The sequence below is a fragment of the Pleurodeles waltl genome, chromosome 6, assembly GCF_031143425.1.
Source record: "Pleurodeles waltl isolate 20211129_DDA chromosome 6, aPleWal1.hap1.20221129, whole genome shotgun sequence".
NCBI classification, from domain to species: Eukaryota; Metazoa; Chordata; class Amphibia; order Caudata; family Salamandridae; genus Pleurodeles; species Pleurodeles waltl.
The window spans coordinates 415,629,392-415,653,322 of NC_090445.1; the positions used below are offsets into that span (position 1 = coordinate 415,629,392).

At 45.0% G+C, this 23,931-nt stretch overlaps 1 protein-coding gene across 2 annotated transcripts in view; it reads left to right on the forward strand.

Annotated features, from left to right (window-relative positions):
- Positions 1 to 22,292, forward strand: part of SORT1 (sortilin 1) — a 484,851-nt gene extending 462,559 nt beyond the window's left edge. For both annotated transcript variants that reach the window (XM_069238373.1, XM_069238374.1), the window contains exons 19-20: positions 16,311 to 16,431; positions 16,906 to 22,292. In XM_069238373.1, coding sequence (XP_069094474.1) covers positions 16,311 to 16,431; positions 16,906 to 16,920 — 136 coding nt within the window. In that variant the 3' untranslated portion in view covers positions 16,921 to 22,292. The remainder of the gene's footprint in view (positions 1 to 16,310; positions 16,432 to 16,905) is intronic.
- The last annotated feature ends 1,639 nt before the right edge of the window (positions 22,293 to 23,931 follow it).

The window sequence follows — 23,931 nt, forward strand, 5'->3', positions numbered from 1 at the left end:
ACTACATCTTTTTCTGTTGATTTGTGAATTGTTACCACTACCTTGGTTATTTTTTGACCAACTTTTGTCTACATTTTTAGCTTTGCTCCCAGTGTGCTAGTACATCAGGTCCCCTACAAATCCCCCAGAGTTCAAGCCGTACAGGGACTGCTACAGCAGATGTCTGTGTGCGGTCCACACTTGGTTTGTCTCTGGTGCCTGGGACATGATCCCAGGTCAAGTGTAAGTCGGTGCACCCAAAAGTGATTAGAGAGCGTTCAGTGAAGCTCCTGGCAGCACAGCAAAAGAATGCTCCATGCTGCTCCTGTGGAATAATCCTTCCGCTCCAAGACCTCTTGTCAAAGTCTGGTAAGTCCAAAGAACAGAAGAAGAAAAAATCAAAGCACTCTTCGGCTTCTCTTTCTTGACATTGTGCTTTCGGGCATGCTCCAGGAGGTGTATGGTCCCCTGGAGTATTATGATGACTATGACAACTAGTATTAAGAGCTGGGTGATGCCAGCGGCCTAGATTCCTCCCAAGTCTCATCCGGGACAGGTTTTGGAGGAAGGTGCATCTTTTGCCACCGTGATGCCCAGGGTGGCAGAGTTCTTGATGTCCAGCGGCCAGCCATCAAGGTCAAGACTAATGTCTTCACAGAGGTGCTTCACCTTGGGACAGGCTTGTCTGAATCCATGCTCCCCTTTAATAAAGCCCTCATTGACATACTCCTGGAGGGCCTGTGTGAATGATTGCCTGTCGGCACTGCCCTGCCCTGGGAAACCCAGCCTTCCTCTCCCAGTATCCCTCCCCTGAGAGCCTGGCGATGCAGGCCTCAACAGCGAAGACTACCCCAAGCATGTTCCCTACCACACAACTGTATAGGGAGTTCAAGAGCCAGGACACCTTTGAAAAGCTCCTTTTTTCTTCAAAAAGTGTTGCCCTACGGTCGATGAACACTGCATACCTTTTGGATCAATATTCCCATGCATTGTGGGATTCGATTGCACAGCTGCTTAACATGTTGTCCAAGGAAGGACGCTTCATGCTCAAACAGTATTTGGTCGACAGCAAGGAACGTTGCGAAGTTTGCCATTCGGTGTGAACAGGACACCACAGATTGCCTGGGTAGAGCCATGGCTTCTATGGTGGCTCAGCATCACCACACCTGGTTACGGTCCACTCCGGTTCTCAGGAGATGTCCAGTCTTCACGCATTGGTATTCCCTTTGATGGCTCCCACTTATTTGGTGACGAGACTGTTGCGGCTTTTGCAAGAGCAAGGTTCACTACCAGATCCCTTAACCTTCCCCCCCCCCCTTGACCCAGCCGCAACAGCAGTCCTTGCGCCCCTGCCACAGATGTGGAAGGGAAACTTGGTGTCCTCAGTACCAGATATACGCAGTCCAACAAACTGCCCAGTCCTTTCAAGGAACACAGCTACAGAACCCAAAGAGAACGCAGAGGCCAGTCCCACCGTGCTGCCGAGTCCCCCGCCCCTCGAGGTTCCAAGCCACTCTAGTGTGTCCTCCATCCAGCACAGTCATCCTGAATCAGACACCACCTGTTGCAATAGTAGGTGATTACATCAGACAAATGTGTGCTTCAGATTGTGCAGAAGGGCTAACATTTGTAGAAATTCCTCAGCCTCTCCCACCATCCTAAGAATGGCTGACGGGAGGACCTTCTCCCCTTACTCCGTGATGGATTGCAGGCTCTTTTGGCTGGAAGGGCCATTGAGATGGTGCATGCACCAAAAGTAGGGAATGGTTATTATTCCTGCTACTTTGTTACCCGAAAAACGATGGAGACCCCTGCCCTATTCTGCATCTGTGCCTTCTCAACACATTCCTTAAAAAAGAGAAATTCAAGATACTCACGGTGGCTCAGTTTCTGTCTTCTCTGTGGACTGGATGGTAGCGTTGGACCTGCAGGATGTGTATTTCCACATCCCCATCCTACCGGCTCACAGGCGTCACCTGCGATTCACTTCCCCCGCATCCAACGCACCACCTCCGGAGGCAGATCATTCTCCTACCTCGCCTCCAAGACCTGGAACTCCCTCCCCACCAACCTACGCAAGACCCAGGACCTCCTGACTTTCAGAAAGCACCTCAAGACATGGCTTTTTGAGCAGTAAACGGCATCCCCTCTAACAGCCTCCCCAAACCACCCACCCTCCCCCCACTTCCCCAGCACCTTGAGACCCTTTCAGGTGAGTAGTGCGCTTAATAAATTTTTTGATTGATTGACCGGGCCACCAGCATTCAGTTTGCTGTGCTCCCCTTTGGCCTCAAAAGTGTCCCTCGGGTGTTCACAAAAGTGATGGCAATTGATGCAGCCCATCTGCAAAGGTTAGAGTTTCCAGTCTTCCCTTTACCTTGATGAGTGGCTGCTGAAAGCTGGTTTGACCCTGGCAGTTGTTGCCCACCTCCAGGCTACAGCTAGCCTTATGCATTCGCTGGGGTTCAGCATGCCAGAGTCACACCTGACTCCCTTTCAGACGCTCCTTTTCACCTCGGCCATTCTGGACACAGTGGGTTCTGCGTCTATCCTCCGGAGCGGCAAGTTCAGGATATTCAAGCTATGATTCCAATGTTTTGGCTTTATCCTGAATTTTAGTAGAATTGAGTCTGAGGCTGCCGGGTCTCATGGCCTCCTACAATGTGCCCAATGGCATATGCAGGCTAAGCAGTGGGACCTTAAGACCAAGTGGGCACCGCATCAGGGGAATCTTTCAGACTTGATCCGGATATGGGATAACTGCAAAAGATCAACAGTGATGACTGATGAACCGCGATTGGGCCAGTGGCAGACCCCTCTCTCTTCCCGACCCAGAGCACACAGTGGTGACAAATGGGTCACTCCTGGGTTGCGGCAGCCATCTAGGAGAGGTGGAGATCAGGGGTGCTCTGGTCTCTGGCAGACTCCTAGCTCATCATCAACTTGTTGGGTTTGAGAGCTATACATCTGGCATTAAAGCTTTCCTTACATCCATCAAAGGAAGGCTGATTCAAGTGTTCATGGACAACACCACCGCCATGTGGTATTGCAGCAAACAGAAGCTATGGACCCTGTGCCAGGAGGCACTGCCCCTCTAGGCATGGCTGGAATATCGGGACATTTCATGGTCGTACAACACTTGGCAGGATCTCTGAACGTCCGTGCGGACAAACTCATCCGTCGATGGCTTGCAGATAACAAATGTCATCTACATTCAGAGGTGGTACAAGGTCTCTCCCAAGAATGGGAAAAACCTTGGCTCTATTTATTCACCACCACTAAGAACGCACAATGTCCGCACTTCTGCGCACTGGAGTTTCCAAACAGTCTCTCATTCACTGACACATTCCACTCATAGTGGAAGTCTGGACTCCTGTACACCTTTTTGCTGATATCTCTCCTGCCCGAGTTCTCAAGATGATTGACTGACCAGGACAAAGTCATCCTAGTGGCTCCAGATTGGGCACAGAAAGTATCATATCCACAATTCCAGAACATCTGTCCCTTGGTCAGGCTGCCCATTCGGGAGAATCTCCTGTCACAGCAGCAGGGCAGGGTCCTATACCTGAACTTGCGCACGCTCCACTGTCAGGCATGGAGATTGAGCAGTGACAGTTAAGGGTTTTTGATCTCCTTCCTGAAGTTTGTGATGTCATCTTAAAAGCCAGGCGTCCATCCACTAAATCTGTGTGCTCCTGCCATTGGGATAAGTTGGTGATTTGGTGTTCTTCACACCATGCGGACTCCTTTCTGCATCTCTTGTGTAGGTTGTATTGTTTGTTCCTTCTTTAGCCTGGCAAGGTCTTGCTCTGGGCACTGTTAAAGGTTATTTGTCAGCCATTTCAGCTTTCTTGAGGCTGCTGGATCAACCCTGCCTGTTTGTCCCCTGCGACTCAGTTTTGAAAGGTTTACAACATTTTTATCCCTCCTACTCCTTTTGTGACACCCAATGGGGACCTTACTTTCATACTTTTTCATGTGTTCTCCATTTGAGCCTCTGCACAGCTACCCTTTACATCTCTTGACTCAGAAAACAGTGTTCTTGGTGGTCATTACATTGACCAAGAGCCTCAGTGAGCTTCAGCCTCTTTCAGTCCAACCTTCATACACCAGCTTCTGAAAGTGGTCACTCCTTTCACATTGGCCAGAGCATTACTCTGAGGTTGTTCTATGCTCCTCTTCACCTGCCCAAGAGGGAGGAGCGATTCCATCATGTGGACCCTAAAAGAGCTCTGCTATTCTATGTTGATCACATCAAACATTATCAGGTGGATGATCAGCTCTGCAGGAACAAACCATCTCCAGAAGGATAGTACTCTGCATAAACATCTGCTAGGCACTCGCGAAGAAGCAACCCCCAAGGGCTTGTAGGCTCACTCCACCAGGACCAAATCGGCTACTATTGCGTTAGTGCATGTGGTACCTGTACTGGACATCTGTCATGTGGGCATACCTCCGTTCATGAAGCACTCCTGCTAGGACAGTCAGGTCCATTGTGATGAGCATTTCACCCATCCGGTCCTCCAGGACTTTTTGGCCCAAATTCATTCTCAGACTCAGCTCCAGGGAGGTATGCTTGGGTATCTATTGTAAGGTGAGGAATTTCAATTAGAAGTCTAAGAAAAATGTTACTTCATTAATGCTTTTTCTAATAGAGACTCTATCTAACGGCAGATTCCTCACTGACAATACAATCCTTCCAGCTCTACGAACTGGGATTATTACCCAAAAGAACCCTTTAGACAGTGCATACTGGTTGAAAATGTAACATTGGTTGTTACATGGCTATGCACATTTGATGCAGAGTTAGTCACAAAATAAACTGATGGCAGTGCACGGGATGGTGCCTATGTTGGAACTGGCTCGAACCCGGCTCAGAGAAATACTTATCAAGATTTTCCAGATCCAGCCTGATGCCTGGGGAATATTCCAAGGTGAGGAATCTGTAGTTAGCTAGTCTCTAACAGGAAAAGTGTTACTGAAGATAAGTAACGTGTTCTTCTGCATCGTAGGACACTTAATGATAGTCCTGAACACTTGAATATTCCAACTTACATGTGGGATGTTAAAACACTTTTTTCACATGAAGTGTGTTATGAACAAAACATACTCCCTCTTAAGATTGTACCATTTTACATATCAATACATATGACGTTCATCTAGTCTTCATCAAGTCTTAGCATTCATAAATGTAACCTTTTGTAAAACATTTTACTTTGGCATTCTTTATTTTTTGTTATTAAACATTAGTTGTGGAAAAAGGCTAAAAAGCACCTAGACTCTTGACATATTCATCATTCCCAATCAACTTTGATGGCTTTGACATCTATAAAATAAGGACCGGTAATGGTTTGCTGTCAAAATGTAAACTGCATTGCAACTGTTAGGTTCTTAGTTGGAATTGTTGAGGAGTGTAGAATGTGCATACATCGCAGTTTATATTGGAATGTTAATTTTGAAAGAGTTGTGTCATTTGCTGTGCACCTGCCTCTTGGTATTTGAGATCGTTTCACTAGCGATTAGTTGACTGGCAGGCTCCCTGACGTGTAGCAGTCACTTCAAAGAAAATGTCCTCAGGAGTCCTTTCCTGGCCAGGCTGCTTCTGTGGACTCTGGTTCAGCGCTGGCGTTGTGGGTGTCAGCGGGCACTCCCTCTTACTATTTCACACATCCAGTGTTCTTTTAGGGAGGACGTTTCATAGCCGAGGATTATCTGTGAGGTTCCCCTGCCGGGCTGGCAGCAACATATGCATGGTCGCCTCATTCCTCTGCGGCTATTTTGGGGGTATCAGTGGGACAACTTGGACGTTAGTCTACTTGCTGTGTCACTGCGAGTGGCCATTTTGGGTCACATTCATAATCAGAAAGGCTGCGTTTCTCTTTGCGGTCCTGCAGGAGGTAACGTAGGAGCTGCGTCACATAGGTGGCCATCTTAAGTGCATTCATGGAACATGTGTAGCATTCCAGCTTTTGCGACGTTCACGCAACATACGCATGAAGTGGCCATTTTGAGCCAGTTTCGACACTGTTCTGTCTCGGCAGGCTGTATTTGTGGGTACAGGCAAGCAGTGGGAACTTACAGGCAGCTACTCCGGCTCTGGTTGTGACAAGTAACTGCCTTGAGTGGATGTCGTAAGGGACAGTGCTATTTCACTGCATCAATAGGTATTGCTACAATTGAGCATCAGTGATGAAGAGAGGAACAGTCAGAGAGGTTTAAGACCAGCAGATTCAGCAAAATACACTGGAGATGTTGACATAGGTGTCCCTTAGGGTCCACCCCTGTCCTAAAAAAGGTGATGTAGCTGCTGCATGTTCTGGGTCAGACAGGAATGTTGGGAGGGATGTCCCCTGGAGAAGCCAAGGACATTGTTCTTAAAAAACAAAATCAGCAATTGGGCCTGTGGCACATGGAGGGAAACCTATAGAAGTTGTGGGTGAATTTGATATCTCAGTATTATTTAAAGGAAATACGTTGTTTGCCACTGATTACGTTGCTAAGTATGGTTCATCCTTCAGGGATAGTTAGAACAGTGGAATTTGTAAATAATACTATATCCAAATAATCCAGATCCGGTTCTGTTGTAGAAAGATTGTGTGGCTGTGTGGACTTTGCATGGGTGTGAATGGGAATTGAGGTGTTTATGGGTGAACTGGGAAGGTTGAAGGGGTTCAGACATAGACTACAACTCAAGGAATTGGTAGAACCTGTGGCACATAAGGCAAGAAGAGTTCAGTTGGTGGTTAGACCGGAGTTACGGAAAGAATTAGACAAGTTGTGTGAGCAGGACATAATAGGGCCCATTCAGGGGGTGTGAATTGTTGTCTCCGATTGTGCTAGCACGCAAGGCAAATGGCAATTTGTTTATGTGTTGATTTAAGGGATTTGAATTCTAGAATTTGGGTTGACAGACACCCTTTGCCCAACATCACTCGATGCTGTCATTAATAAAGGGAGCTAGGATATTTTCCACTTTGGACATGGCATCCGCGTTTCATCAGATTATCTTGGATAAGAAGTCTTGGTATTTAACTTCCTTTATCACTCCTGAAGGGGCCTTTCGTTTTAAGAGGTTGACGTTCAGATTAGTTTCAGCATCATCTGTATTTTATGGTTTGATGGACACAATATTTAATAATGTGGTAGGAGTGGCTTGTTTCCAAGACTATTTGCTATTGTATGCTGAAGACACAGCTAGTCATGACAGGAAGTTGGCTCAAGTGCTAACCAATTTGGAGGAGAAGGGTGTTACTTTGAAAGTAGAGAAGTGCAGGTTTTGGAGTGGAGAGTGTGGACTATTGAGGACACAAACTATCTGTACAGGTTGTAGAGCCAAAGGAGAACTTGGTGAAAGCCATTGTTGAAGCTCCTGTTCCTGAAGGCAAGGATCAGTTGTGCTTTTTTTTTTATGGGTCTTATGGAATGTTAGTCCTATTTTATTCCAAGATGTGCGGAAAGAACACATGCCTTGTGTGCGCTTTTAAAGAAAGGTGAGAAATGTGTGTGCAATATTAATTGCAAGAAGGAATTTGATGATATCATGGATGGTGTAGCTAAAGCCATACCAATTAAACCTTTTGACACCAAGGACCCTAGCATTGTGATTACTGATGCTAGCCAGTATGGTTTTGGGGCAGTATTTTTGCAAAGGATAAACGGGAAGGATGAGGTTGTTGTTTTTGCTATTCACGGTCTCAGAGGTCCTGATTTATTCTATTCTGTGGTAGAAAGTGAAGCTTTGGCGTGTTGGTGGGCTGTATAGTCAATCTGTTTACTACAAGGGGGGCAGGAAAGTCCTCACCAAGAATTGCTAAATGGCACTACAGATTGCAGGATTGTTGTTATAGGATGGTGTATATATACCTGGAGTTAAGACTGTAATGGCTGACTGTCTTTTGAGTTTGAAATTGCGATGTGATGAACAGAAGTCACACATCGTTCAAGAATGATGATGAAATTGTGGTTAATGAGTTGTCTGGCATAGCTAAGGAAGCTGTTTGAGTCTGTGGTTAATGGCTTTGGAGCAGGATAACAGTCTTAAGCTAGTGATGGAGTATTTAGTGAAAGGATGGCCAAGATGTAAATTGTCCGATGCCACTGTGGATGTGTATAGGAATGTTGGTTTTGAACTCTCTGTAGTTAGAGGGTTTCTACATAGGTCAAATGTTCCAGTTGTTCCTGAGTATTTGAGATCCAAGATGGAAAGCCTGGCAGAAACAGGACCTATTGGGATCCGTGCCATAAAGCGGAGAGTGAGGTATCTGTTTTGGGGGCCTGGTGTGGGCGGAGAAGTTGAGCAATATGTGAGACAGTGTGTATTTTGTGTGGCCAGAGATAACACAGGTGGCCATTCCCAGTGCTGTTCCTGTTCCGGACAAAGCATAGTCTAAACTGGCTATGGACATATTTAGTCATTTGGGCTTAGGTAATGAACAGGTGGACTATGGAATCGTGGTCAAGGAGTATTATTCTAGTGGCTTGAAATTGCATTTGTTAACAGCATCACATCTCTTGCTATGAAGAATATGCTAGGGAATTTGTTTGAGGGAAGGTGCACCGGTTACAATTGTGTCTGATAATGACCCACAGTTTGTCTTTGGGGAGTCTGAGGAATTTCTCAAAGAATTTAGAATTAAGCATATCACCACGTCTCTGTATCATCCCAGAAGCAATGGTTTGGCTGAGTGTTGTAACAGGGTAATTAAGGAGAGCATTGTTATCCTTAGTGAGTGGGTTAGATTGGATGTTTAAAGTGAAGAATCTTTTGTTGGCAATATCGCACTGCACTGAATTCGGAAACCAAGGTTCCTCCTTTCGTTTTAATGAAAAGAAGAGTACCTGGTACAAAAATTAACAGAATTTGGAAACGGAAGGAAATGCAATTTGTAGAGATTTTTTAAGAGTATGAGTGAGAAAAGAAAAGCAGCTCAAGATAAATTTCAAGGATGTGCCTAGAAGTTTGAGTGTGGAAGTTAGTGATGTGGTAAGGGCCGGGAAACCACATTCCAAAAAGGAAAGGACTTGTTTTTCCAGCCCTAGAAGAGTTGGAACCCATTCTGTAACTTTGGATGATGAAAGGTGTTGAATCAGAGAGAGAATATCAGTTGTTAGTAGAGAAGGGTATAGCATCAGTGTAAGGATGGAGGCTCAGTGAGTACATGGGTTCCAGTAGGATGTTCCTTGCCGGAAGGAGATTTTTGTGACTGTTCCAAGAAAATCGTCCAGAGAGCAATCACTTCCTTTCAAGTTATAGGATGATGAATTAAAATAATTATTGCATGGAGGTATTGTATATGTCTGTACGGTAAGGTATAGAACTATTTTTTTATGTTAATTAATTATGTATAGGTTAGATTTATAAATCTAGGATTCAGAATGCCTATGAATTTTAACCCTTTAGTTAAGAATATTTTGTATATGTATTGCATATGGGGGAAGTTGTTTTATGTTCTAAGCTTGATTGGTATGAGAGGCATATACAGAATGTGCATGCATCAGTGTGTATGGGAATGTTCATTTTGAAAGTTTTTCAGTTGCTGTGAACTGGGCTCCCTGCGAGTCGTGTTTCAGGGAACTCAGTATAAGTAATCAGTTACCCCTGGGTATGAGAGATCCTTTCAACAACCACTTCCACTTCTAGGCATACAATGGCTTTTGGTCGGTAGACATTACTCCATTTGATGTTGAGACATTAGACATCAACCGGTGCATTTATTTGTTTAATTCAATGATGTTTACAACAATAATCCTATGTAATACTGCAAACTCTAGTGCAACTTTTGGAGATTCCTGGCCAACATCATTTAAAGTCATGTAGAGGCACAGGACAATATCTGTAGGAATACAAGTGGAGAAGAGGTGTTCAGCTCCTCTATTGTCACCAGGAGCATTTAGCTTCAGAGACCTCCTGTCCCTCGTGCATCACAGAGGCCATTTGCCTGAAGATTTGTAATGCTGTTAGGCAGAGACCATCCACAAGACAATACTCTACCAGTAAAAATCAAAAGAAAACTTACTCAGGGTTCTCTTTGGACACTACAGATTCCTATTCAGTTTCATACTTCTCCACCGGGTTCCCCATCAGGTGCATCTCCGCTAGATGATGTCAGAACATTTCATGAAGTACTGACACTACTAGGTTGTGGGGTTTGGAAGGACCTACCAATATACTTTGCAGGTGCCCCCCTTTAGGTTTTGCTGTGCTCCTAGGTATTTTGTCCAAAAAACATTCTGTGTAACAACTCAAGTCTGCATCTGTGGCTGCTCACCCATCTCAGGTCAAGATCTTTCAGTGGGCCATGCTAGACATTTTCAGGAATGCCTTGCTACCATCTGGAGTCATCCCTGAGGGTGAGCCTGTGCCTGCACGTTTTTGCAGTTCCAGAGGCTGCAACCCAAATGCCTCCGGACTCCATGCTTTCACACTCTTAAGCCTTGGTGCTGCTTCCCTGTTTCCAAGGAAGCCCTTGCCTACTTCTAAGTCCACCCCTGTGGTTTTGGTGCAGTCACAGCCACCCATGGTGGAGATTTGTTGCCACTCCTTTGGAGTTCAGTCATTACCCAAGAGGTTAAAGAAAAGGTTTGCCCCTACTTGATATACTTCTGGTAGAAAGCCTGTGTACAGCCCGGAGATTTGCCTGGATGGAAGAACTTTTCAGAACAGACTATTGGCTCATGAACTAAATGAATCAGACGTTGACAACCTCTTCCTTCCTTGTAATCAGGACCACTGGAGCTATGTGATATTGTGGCTGTGACGTTTTCCATATATTTATGGATTTCCTTCATTTGCCATCGACGGAATTATCTGCAGATTTTAACAAACAAAATGATTTACCTCAAATGGATCAAATGTTACTAAAAACTTGGCACTGCATGTTACTGCACTGGAAGACCCTTCGCAAAGGTTGACTGGTTACCTTTCTGTTGCTAATTGATGGGGAATATGCTGTTGGAAGTATCCATCAGAAGCCACATACCTTCTTGGGCGATCGGTCCATGCTTTGTGGGAATTGGAAAAATTGGCAGTAATCCATTTTAATGAACACATCAAGAGGTCAGTCTCGGACTAGATGAGTGCTGGTTTGAAAATTTCCAAACACATTGACCTGGATTCTGGATGATACGTAGGCTTTTCAGGAGGTTGCTAGACAGCCGTAATGGACATGCCCTTAGATGATTAGAGGCTCGAAGTCTCCAGTGAAACAGTTCCATCAGCAGTAATGTCACTTCCAGGGCTTCTCCAGGGGACATCCCTAACAGCACCCTTCCCGTCTGGCCCAGTACATGCAGCTCCTATATCACTCCTTTTGGGACTGGGGTGGACCTAAGACACCGATGACAACAGCAACATCTCCAGTGTCTTCTGCTGAATCTGCTGCCCCAAAACCTCTGACTGTTCCTCACTTCAGCTTCCTGTGTGGGGGGTTACAGATATTTAGGATGTGATTCTGATGTTTCTGAATCAGGTTCTGATCCTCTTTCTGAAAGTCCTACGCCTGCCCAGCCTCATGGACGTATGCCATCCTGTTGGTGCCACACATCGGATGGTATATGCAAGACTTCAGTAGTGCTTAAAATGACAGTGCCTCTGGCTTTGAGGGAGCCTCTGCTTGGGTGCAGATATTCCACTCTGACTTCTTGAATTGGATTGGTGGATTTGTCCCCCCATCCTCATGGTGGGTCATCCATTCAGTCCTATCCATTCACAGATTACTGTAGCCACAAATGGTTCCTAATTGGGCTGTGGTTCTCATCTAGGTGACAAAATGTGGGAAAATCTGATCGAGAATAGAGACTTCTAGCTGCAGATTCCTTACCTTTTATTTTCCCAAGGTGTCAGACTGGATCTGGAAACTTTTGCTGAGCAATAGCCCTTGCTTGCGCCTTTGGGTGGCTCCATTCGGCTCCAAGTGGCGTCGGTTGTGCCAGATGTAACTCGCAGTCACCTTCATAGGCGCCACCCAGGCACTCGCGCATCAGTTCTTTTCATTCTGCACCAGTTAGCGCAGATCTGGAGAGAGGAGCTGCTCTGTCACTTTTTGACACATCTTTTTTCGACTTTGTCAGGTTTTTTTCTTCATGTGTTGAGATGTCTTCAAGGAAGGCCACGTTTAAATCGTGTGACGCATGTCACTGCTCCATGTCAGTCACTGACACCCCTTCCCCATCTTGTTGCCTCTGGTGCTTCAAGCGCAACCATGACTCAAAGTTGTGTTCAAACTGTTGTGCAGTGGCACCAAAGGTTTTGAGGGTGCAGTCCCTAAAGAAGCTTGTGGCCCAGCAGTCAGCAAGAGCAGCCCATGCAGCTCCGAGATGGTCTCCGTCCTGGTCAAGAAGGTGGTCGCAGGACTGATCTTGGAGCTTCAAGTCCTCTTCTTTCCATTTGAAGTCCTCAGGATACTCGGAAAAGAGGCATAATAATAATAAGTTCAAGTGGACTCCGTCTTCACCTCATCCGTCAAACGAGACGAGCGGGGAACATTGGCGTACCCGACGGAGCCGTTAGCCAGTTTGACACTGCACCTCCAGCCCTTTCTGGGAGCCGGATCGACACCCACTCAAATAAAGGAATTCTTCAAGGCCATGAGTCGCTATTAGAGCGGGCTGACCCCTCTGGCCTGCCTTCGGGCCCTGCAGGGTCAGATGAGACTTCACTCGGACCCATACCAGCGGCTTCGGCCTCAGCTTCAGCGAAGTCTCATGGATCTGAATCTGGATCCAGGCCAGTGCCGGTCACAACACAGATGCTCCAGGTGGTGCAAGCCCCATTCTTATAACTGATGATCCAGAGCCAGAACAGCTTCGCCTGACGCAGATTCCGGTGCCAAAGGCACCCACAGGTGGCAGATTATTGCCTGAGCCTTATTTTTCACAGCCAGGCATGGGTAAAGAGTGGGATGGATCACTGGAACCTTACAAACACCAGTTGGAAAGATCTTTGGACTGATATGAGGAGCTGGGAGAGAGCAGTGGTTTATATGCCTCTGCAGATACTGAATTGCTCTCTCTTCTCCCACTATGGCTACAGAGGAGGGAGCATCCTACACAATGGTGGTGCGTAGGGCAGTGGAGGTCCTTGATCCTCGAATTGCGTTCAGTGTCTGTCAAGGCGAACATCTTGGGCTTCTACATCTGAGCCCCTTTTGCCCTTCAACAAAGCACTTCCTGCGGGGAACTTAGGCCAAGCCCAGCACAGGGGCTCCTGTAAATAGGAAGATTGCTCGCCGCCATCACCCGCTCTGGGCGACCCCAGCTTTCTCTGCCAACACCCCACCTCTGAGAGCCTGGTTGGCCAATCCTCCAAGTCCTATGGTGCATTCCCTTGTGCTCCCCTGGATAGGGAATCCAAGAGGCTGGACCATCTTGGAAAGAAGTTGTTTTCTTCCACCAGCCTGGTGCTGAGATCAGTAAACACTTCGTGCTTATTGGGCCGTTTCTCCCATACTATTTGGGATATGGTTGCACAAGTGCTGCCTCAGTTCCCGGAGGAGGCCCAAGCCATACTCTTCCAAGCAGTGAAAGACGGGAGAGATGCAGCTAAGTTCGCCATCAGGTGTGGCTTAGATACAACTGACTCGCAGGGCAGAGCGGTTGTGTTGACAGTGGCTTTACGCACCATGCCTGGCTGATGACATCTGGTTTTTCGGGGCCTGTCCAAGCACATCTGATGGACATGCCCTTCGATGGCACTCACTTGTTTGGCGAGAAGGCAGACTGGAATGCTTTAAGGTCTCTTTGGCTATGGCTAAGTCCTTGGGCCTCGGCGACCCCTCATCCACCATCTGCTTTTCGTCCCATTGCGCCAGTCCTATGCCAGCCACCACCCTGAGCAACCAACTCAGGGTTTGCGAGGACGTGGGCAAGGGTCTTCAGACATAGAGGGCCTGCAGGCCAGAAGTAGTCTACCACACAGTCCCCGGCAGCTGCAGCCTCAAAGCCCTCCAAGTTTGGATATGCAGGGCCATGCTTGCCCAGTTGGAGGGAGAATATACCATCATCTCCTCGACTGTAAGTCTATAACATCAGACGCATGGGTACTACAGATCACCAGGAAGTGCTATGCCCTGCCTTTTCAATCCTTTCCTCCTCTAATTCCACCAACATTCCCATGGTGGGCAGAGGATAATTTATCACTGCTACGAGAGGACATTATGGCTGTCTTGGCCAAGAGATCCATAGAAAGGTTCCAGATATCAGAAGTACGACTGACGTCAGTATCCTGAAGTGACAGACATGTACATTACAAGTCTGGGATGGGACTGCCTAGATCTGTTTGAAGGAGTTGGAGCACAGCCTTGTGGAACTCTTGGATTTGCCGGGGTCGCAGACAGCCAGGGAAACTCGATTTGTGCTGGAACAAGTTGCAGGATTGGCTTCAAAGATGAATACCTTCAGGAGCGGAACCGGGTAGAATGGTGACACCCTTGCACCTTCTCAGGAGTAAGAGTGGCGGGAAGGGACAGAGTCTCACTTTGATTTTGTTTTTCTTCGATTTACCCAAAGATTTGGCACACAGTGACAAACTACCTTAGGATTGACTACTGGACTGAGAATGTGACTGTGGCTAACCTTTGGGCTTGGACCGATCTCAATGAGGAAATTAGCGATATACAATTTTGCCTCACAGTCCCCTTTGGCCTTTGGGTTCATCAACGCACTGTCACTGCAGACCATTTATTTGTGGCTCGACCACAGGCAAATATGGTGAGAACCAGGCACAGACATTTGCTTGTGACAATCCCTACAGGGTTTAAAACCTACCATCTTGGGTTGTGACATTTTCCTTTACACATTGCTAGAAAGAGCATTACTGGAGGTAAGCAATTTGTTCATCCCTCACCCAGCAGGGACTTGCTGTTGGCATCCTTAAAGGCCTTTTTATGTATACTATACTAGCTGTCCTTGTTCATATCACCTGTTGTGAAGAAGTTTCTAAAAGGTTTGGCTTGTTTGTTTTCTCTTAAACCCTTTTCAGTGCCACAGTAGGATCTTAATTTGGTCCTCTGCTCATGTACATGTCATTCAAACCCACGCACAGCTGTCTGTTATGTCACCTGACTGAAGACTAAGTTTCTGGTCACTGGGAATTCGGCTTGTCACATGAGCGAACTCCAAGCTCTCTCTGTGCAGCAATCTTACACATCTGTATTTCCAAATTAGTACTACGGACCAAGGTAACCTTTTTGCCTAAAGAAGTTGGTGGTTTTCTAGTGAGCAATCCATCACTCTTCCAGCAATCATCCCCCCTCCTTACCTCTCAAAAGAGATGAGACTTCAACTAGATCTTAAAAGAGGTTTGAGTTTCTACATTGATTGCACAAAGGACCATTGGGGGTACGTTTAGCTCTTTGTAGGGTTCTCTGGGACAGTGAAAGGCTAGGCAGTGCAGAAAAGGACTTAGTCAAAGTGTGTAGTCCCCTGCATCAAAATCTGCTGTGCATCCATCCCAAATGCATCTTCTGAAAACCATGTGGCCCCATTCCTTCAGGGTCAATGTTGCTGCCACTACACTGGCATGCAGAGTGTCTGTCCTTGACATCTGTCAATCAGCGACATGGGCCTCTGTGCACTAGTTTACAAAGAAATATGCCTTGACAGCCAGGTCTGACAGGAGAGGCATCATGCTTGTTTGGTTCTGCAGGACTTGTTGATCTGAACCATTCCACAATCCACCACTTTGGAAGTACTCTTTGGATGTCTATTCTAAAGGCATTGAATCTGCTGTTTGAAGTATCCATCAAAAGAACAACATACCTACCTTTGGTAATGCTCTTTCTGATGGATACTCTATCTGACTGCAGACTTCTTCACCACCCTCCCTCCACTCTGTTCTGTGGAATGGTCTCATTCCCAATCTTTATGTGCAAACCTAGGAATCAGTTCAATGGTATTGCTAATTATTGTTTGGCCTGTCAAGTCAAGAAACTGATGTCCGCTCTCAGGGCTGGTGTTATATGTGGCTTTGTTTGTCACTTCTGTGATGAAAACAGTCAGTGTGGCTCTGCGCGAAGCCATCTACTGGTGTGATAGAGCAATGCTGTTCAAATCTTCTGTATTTAGTCTGAGCATAAGGATGTTCTAAAGGTGAAAAATCTGAAGTTGGAGTACACTCCAGAAAGAGCGTTACCAAAGGTAGGTAACTTGTTCCTTTGACCTATCCTGATGTCAGAGGATAACCTGTCAAACCTTGTGTTACAAATGAGTTACTCATTCACATAGCTCTCGTTTTCCTGCTGTCTAGTTGATGGGCAAGCCTTTCTCTATTGATCTGCATCTGATGCACTAGGTGCAGAGTACACTTATGAATGTGTGGTTGGTTTGTGTTCTAGATTTTTGGTCCATCGATACTCAATTCTTCAGCAACATGCAGAGGCAACCGGAACAGACTCTCTGGACACTAGTATTGTTGACGTAAATAAACAGACTGGTTACCACGACGATTCGGATGAGGTACACTAAAGCTATTCATGCCTGATGAGGGCTCAGTGTTTGGTTTCTGCCATTGTTTTGTTGCCTTAAGAGGGCTAGTAGGCTGCCTTTCATTGAAGATAATATATAAAAAAGCTTTTTCCTTGTGGGGTTGGTTTAGCAACTCGCTGCTCCATGAGCACAAGGCTATAAGCACTACTCTTGCCCCATTTGTAGTAATTGACAAGTCGTGTGTGGAAGGACCATGGTAGTTAGCAGGGAAATAAGTGATAAATTAAATAACCACACAGTGTGCTTGGGATGCATGAAAGAGTCCGTTCACAGTCCTGTTGCATGGGATGATGGGGTTGTGTCCATGTGCATGGGGGAGCAAGAATTTCTTTTAACTAGTGTGGGAGAATTTAATGAGAAGAAACTAAGATTCTGATTAGTTTGAGATCAGTGTATCACTCACAACTACCTTTTCTTTCTTTCTTTCTCTCTGATGTCCTACAGGATCTCCTTGACTAGTGTTGCCTGGAAGCTTGCAAGACCTGAAGACTACTCCAGTGAACACGATTTGGAAGCAAATGGAGCATCTCAATCCAATATTTTTTATTTTAAACCTCTGAAATTAAATGCCTATCTAATTCAATGCCATCCGTTTTTGAGGGGCATTAAATGGGAACCTGTTACTCCCACGGATATGCCTTCTAGCTTGGCTGCCCCTGGCCGCAGAACAGGCAAAGGTGAAGGGGGAAGTACTTGGGGGGGATGAGATTTAGGTACCACCTCCAGATTAAAAATAGTCATCCAGAAACACTTGACAGTAAGGTGGCTCACTAATGCAAGCGTCTGTGGGACTTGGGACTACAATGAGGGAATCATTGGAGTTTTACTTTTTGATATTTGATGTTTTCTTAACTTAATTCATTTTTATAAATTCATGAATTAAACTGAACCAAGGAGAAAGGTAGAATTACATTTTGTAGGTGATGTAGAGGGACTTGTGACATTCGTGATGCTTTAATACCCGAAGCCTCCAATGACCCTTCAGAAGGAGCTCAGTAGTATCCATGACTGTTTTTTTTCCAGACACTGAGCAGTTGTTGCTCTGATAGTCTCTTAAAGTGCTCAGAGTGCGTCCATTTAGACCTGTATGGTAGGCTCAGGCACTGACACCCACCCCAAACTCTCATTCAGAAGTTTACTCAGGTCCACCTAATGCTCAGCAATGATCTGAGTTTCTTGCATGAATTTGGAGGTTAAGATCTGTATGGTTATGTACACAGCTTTTGTCAACTGATGAAGATGGAATGTTTGGTCTGTGTGTTTTAGGTGAGTGGGTGTGTGAGAGAAAGATAGCTTTGGGGTACAATTTGGTAGATGGTGATTTGAGGTTTGCTAATACAATAGCGGTTTTCTTTTTCTTACAGGCTTTGTATCTGTTCTTATTTAATGTTCAGTTAGTTTGGGAAATCTATGCCTATCCTAAATCACCTGTTGTTTTTGTTAATGGGGTTTGAAGGTTCAATGTAAGCTAGAGATACAAATAAAAAAAAAACCTTCTGAAAGGCGCTGATTAATGGGAAAGTTTTCACATACCAAACTTGATTTGATTTTCATGGTATCTGTGGTATGTAGCTTCCCTCACATGGGTAGTAAGAATGTGTCTGGGTGTCGAGAGCACCCTAACTGACCAAAATGGAACACTAAACTAGATATAAATAACTAAACATGAGTGTGGTGTTGGGTTAACAAATGGAGCAATAAGCACCCATTAAGCATAAACAGAAAACGTAAGGTAATGATGCAGTGTTCAGAAATAGATGGGTAGATGGCTACGCAGTGGAAATAAGCTGTGTAGGGGTTGGAGAGTGATTATTCTGCAGTTATGTAAGGCACTATGCATTAGTAGAATTTTCATCCTTATAGCAGCAATCTTCTTTGCCTTTGATCCGTACTCTGTTTTCACCAGGCTCTCTTAGTTATTGAAATGAGAAGTGCACGGACAGTCCCTTAATGTTACTACCGTTCCATGGAATTTGTCATGCGTGGAGGCAAAGAGTACCTGGAAAAAAGTAAGCATTAATTCGCCATCTATACTGCCTAAATATTTCGACCAATTTAGGCACAAGATGTGAGTGCAAACAGAAAAGAGAATGTGGAACTTGACATTGAAGACTGATATATAAATTGGATCCTTGTACTCGGCCCTACATATGATTTTGCCAGTTTGACTCTGTGTTTGAGTCATGCAAGTCTCTTCGTCTGGCTGACTGTATGTCTCCTAGTCTGTCTCTTTTTGACCTTGCTGTATAGGTAATGTGCGTCTTAGTTCACAAGATATCTTTTTGATGGCAGTATTCAGTCATGTAGGTCTCAACTTACTTCCTCATCCGACTACATCGGGATTTGCCTTTGTTCCTTCACCTCTGTCCTCTTATCTGTATATCTATAATAATAGTTTAATCTGGATGCTAATAGAATCCATTCCCTTACTGCTTAGTGCAAATTCAAGCTTACTACCATTCTGTCAACTTTTTTTATTGTTACTTCATAGGACCTGGTCCAGTTGATAGACTGGTCTTCTTTTCATTGTTTTATTTACAACGTGCAAAATTCTCAACAATTGGAGCTTCAAGGGTTGCAGATGGTACAACATTACGACTTAGAAATTGTTTAAACGATTATTGTATAATCCATAACAGTAGACCTTAATATTTGAGATAGAAGACCCTCCATCCACCACATGTGCCGATTTCCAATGATGGTAGTTTATTTGTTTAACTGATGATCTTCAGAGGCTTTCAAAAGTGTCTGTTTTTTCTGTTTTTAGGGTTCTGTTTGCACTAAAGCTTTTCTCCCTCATTCTCAAAAAGTGTTTGCACTCCCTAACGAGGGTGGATTGAGTGGTATGAGTTTGTGAAGGACACTCGCCTAACACTTAGAACTTTTGGAATATTCTTACCTTCCTATTGTGTAGACTTTTAACTTGTCTTGCTTCATTGGAAGTCCGAGGTGTGATGTCCCTCATATGGTCTGTGACAGAACAAGACTGAAAATTCTTTTATTGGCCCTTTAAGTTCATTGTGGGTTTTGTTCCAATTGTAAGAAGCATATCACAGGCATGGGCTGTTCTTTGGGTTCACAAGCTTGAGATGTCTCCGCTACTTGGGAGGATGATCGGAAAACATTTAAACTTCTGTGGCACTGCATATTCTTTAAAAGCTACAGATCTTCCTTTCCCCCCCCATTTCTTCCCACCTATGACTACTTAACTTATTCATGAATAGTCATGTTTTCAATTAAAGTAATAGTGAATTTTACATCAGAGAATTGTTTTTTATGGTTTTAGTTCTAATAATATGTCTTTGGTTTTTACATTTCCTCATCCTGTTCAGGGGATTGGTACTTTATTTCTTCTGGGTTGCTCAATAAATGTGGCACTGGTGAGTTGAACAGTGCTAAACTGCCAATGTTGTAAGGTGGTTAAGATGGAATTCAAATCCAAGTATTTAGTGACAGAAATATGTTGAAATATAACAGTCTTTAAAATGTAGATGGAAAGGTAAGAGCTGCCTCTCTGTAACTGAAACAAACCTAATGTTATGATTCTGCTTTCCTCTGAAGAGGGTCTCATGTCTTCCCCTTCTGCATCTGAATTGGTAGATGCCATGGGAGACTACTCAGCCACAATGAATAGTTTTAACTGATTGTTTTTCAAACAAGAAATTACATGGCTTCAGAAGCTGATGTACTCTGCCCCAAAACTCTTCAGCTAAATGCATCTGGAAATTGAACCTTTTCAGCCATGATGGGCCGTCCCCACTAACTTCAACACATGGTCTCAAGGTGTGTCTTAGGCTGTGCAGACCTGCAGACTATCTTTCTCTGTAATTTACTTTTAAGGAATGCATGCTGCTTAATGGCACTTTTCTTTTTAAAAACTCAACACAGGGATTTTGGTGGATTGAACAGTCCAAACAGGATCATACCCAGTTCAGCAGACAAAACCAACCCTTCCTCAATTGTATGGGATAACTACAGATCTTCTTATAAGATATGTCCTTCCTTAGCAAACTCATTGACCTAATTCTGTACTCAGTCCTGAGGCAAAGGAAAGTTGAGAGGTTCAGCATTTCTTGGAATCAGCAGAATCTAAGTTTACCTATTTCATATTTTGAAAGCCCATCCTATATCTCTGTAGCACTTCCGATGCCGAACACTTTACCTGACCCCACTGTGGAGATCTTTCTTACTTCATTAATTCTCTCCAATTTCTGTTTGTGCCCATAGAGAATGCACTGATCCTGTAGTTAATCTCCTGTCTATGCTACATGACATCCTTTGGTAAAATTGGTATTATGCCCGCAAAAAGATATTTAAGCTTGAAATTACAACTTTACCTATGTCTATTCATAAGAGAACCTGAGCAGTTGAATTGCTTTGAAAATTAAGGTTATAGAATGATGCTAATGGTTATTTTGCTTTGAGAACTTGAACTATGCAGATATTCTCTGAGATTATGAACAAGGTCGCAAAGCCATATCTGGTAATGCTTTAAGTTAATAATTATATACTCTTTTTCAAAAGCAAAAAGGCAGGTTTCTTGTGCTGGTCCTTTATAAACTTAAGAGGCCTAAGTACAATCATGTCCTAAGTCTTAAACTTTTACATATGTTTCAACAATCCTTCCACTGTAGTCCGAGTTTAATTCTGAGCACAACCTACTGAAAACATCCTTCAGTACTGTTGAACTTGGCAGTTCACCTCATTTTCTTGGTAAAATAAGAAAAAAAAACATTGCTTTTGATTACTGTACAGACATCACTCATTGTCCCCTCACAAAGTGTTCACTCTTCTACAGTGGAGGGCACGTGTCTACGTTCAGCAAATGCTGATGATACAGATCATAGAAACATTGGATGCACTTTTGTACAGCATGTTCAGATGGCCTGTTCTTTGTATATAAATATTAAATGGAAAATAGCGTAATGTTGCACTTAATTCCCTTTATCCTCCTTTTCTCCCAACTAAAAATCCTTTGCTTCTCCTGTCCCTTACTGAGGGACAAACACATTTCCCGCCCCTCCAGTATGGGTTTATTTTAAGCAGCAGTAACTGAGAGAACGGATTACCTTGGCTCACCTAGCACTGCGAATGGATTGGTATTTCTTCATCTGTGGGTATGTGCCTCAATGTGCAGGGCTTGCCTGAACGATGTCAGAAAATGGAATATATACTCCTTCATGATACAAAAATGTAGCAAATTTGCCACATCAGAAGATGTATGAATCATAATCTGATTGCGGGATGGATAGTCATGGAGTCGTTGTCAACATGTACATTTTGCACTCATTTATGCCGTTCAATAGTTTGTTGTGTTGCAACTGTAAAGGAGACACAGTTGGAAATGTTGTGGAGAAAGTATCCATAGAAGCAGTCAAACACTATTTCACCATCAAATAAAGTTGTTTTAGGGAGCCCTGTGTGTAGCCATCAAAGAGCATGTGTTTTGGCAGTTCGGTCTGTGTGAATATTTCAGCACAAGTGTTGGGGACGAAGGATAGTTTTTTGGAGATTTTGCCTATGATAGGCGAGTGCTCTGAGAGTGCAGCACAGGTTTAGGCAGAAGAGGCTGCTCCCTAGTTCAATCGAAGGATAGGAAAAGAATGCTCGTAATAATTTATTATGCCTACAGCAAGAAGCTTTTTTGGTTGTGTGTCAAAAAAATCTGAGTCCCGAAAGGTATGAGCTGAAGCAGATACTTACAAGAAAATTAAATCAGTTTGTAAATAATCCTGGATCTTGTGTGAAGATAAGGAGTGTAATAACTTTGTACCAATACTTTTTTCTGTATATTTGCAATATTTGATTTAGAATAAACAAAATTAACTTTTTCTGTTGTGCAAGTTTTATTTGTTTTTGTTGTGAAAGACTCTTGTTGAACATATGAGCCCAGGGAAGGACTAATTACTGCTTGTCAGCCTTCCTCTTGGCACTCGACACAACTATTTCTCAGGGAAAGCAACAATTATTTGTAGTCACGTGGGGTGAGTGGTGTAGGGGTTGCCACACAGATTAAGATGGCGGACGCATAATCTGTTTATTCCGTCACCTAAGGCCCTTTATTCAGTTTGCTTCGGCCAGCCAGTCTCCATTGGGCTGCTCTCTGGCATCCCAGGACAAGGGATGCCATCCCAGAGCGATTTGGGCCGGGGCCACGGTGTGGCATGCTGTGGGACCTTGCCAGTCTGGATGGTACCTCTTGACTGGGCCTCCCTCTGCTTTTTGCTGTATGTCACGACCCCGTGGCCCTCCTGGCAGCCTGCCTGGGGGCATCACTGCTTCTGTGGGGACCCTTCTTTGTCTCGAGGTGCCTTTGTGTGACCTGGCGCTGGCTAACCTTTGCAAGCATCCAGAAGTACAGAGATTGCAAAGGCGTTGGCGGGTACAAGTGTTTGCGACTGGCTATTCTACCTTATATCGGGGCAAGGATTTGGGTGTAGGCAGAAAACTCGTTCACACCTGAGGCTTCACTTCTCAATCCTGAGTACCAATATGCTCTGGTCCGCTGCAGATTGGACAGAGTAGTGGTGATTCTGAGTAGTATCTATACCCCTAACACTGAACAACCTGCGTTCTTTGCTGCTCTCTCCACTCACTTAGCACACTGGGCTGTTGTCCCTTGGGTTCTGGGGGAAGACTACAACTGCAAACTGGAAGTTTTTCTTGACCGATCCTATCTCCCCCCCACCCACTTGCCACAGTTCTGGTGGTAAACATCGCTAAGCTCTTGGCACACTGGCTAACACCTTCAAATCCTACTCTGCACCCCACGATCCCCATGTCTGGCTCAACTGAATCCTCTCCTCTTCTTTTACTTTGCAGGGCGTTCACAAATATACATTACCTGTGCCAATTGAACCATGACTCCTGCCCCAGTACCGACTTGGCACATGCAACCCTCTCTTGTAGGGCGAAGGCCTGCACCTGGAGGGGTCGAAGCAAAAACCTCTTGAAGTCCCCAAAAAAGCACGCCAGGACTTGAGGAAGGGTGCACAATTAAGAGAAGCAGGGAAGCGGCACCCCTTTGTTGCAGGGCGACAACATTGTGGTTGTGGGTGGAGGAGGGGACGAGGGCAAGGTGTCAAGCAGGAAAAGGGCAAGAAGCCCGTGGCCAGTAAGAGGCCAGATATTGAGTTGCATTCACCCCTCTGGCCCTTGGGTTGCATGAAAAGTGGCTGCCCTGGTCGGGACCCCTCTATTCTCCTGGGCGGCAGGGCAGCAACAGTGCAAAGAAAACAAAGAAGATCTCCTACCATTTAAGCAGAGCTTGGCGGCCTTCCGGGTGAGGACTCCCCAGAGGATTACGTGGTCAGCAAGGTAGAAAACCTGACCTGCATGCTGAGAAACTGGGACACCCAGTGCTACTCCAGCTGCCCTTCTCCATCGCCATAGAAGACACTGCCGGGCCCGCTGGAGCAAGGTGCAGTCAAGCCACCTGCAGGAACAGCATAGGAGTAACTGCTGCAGCCC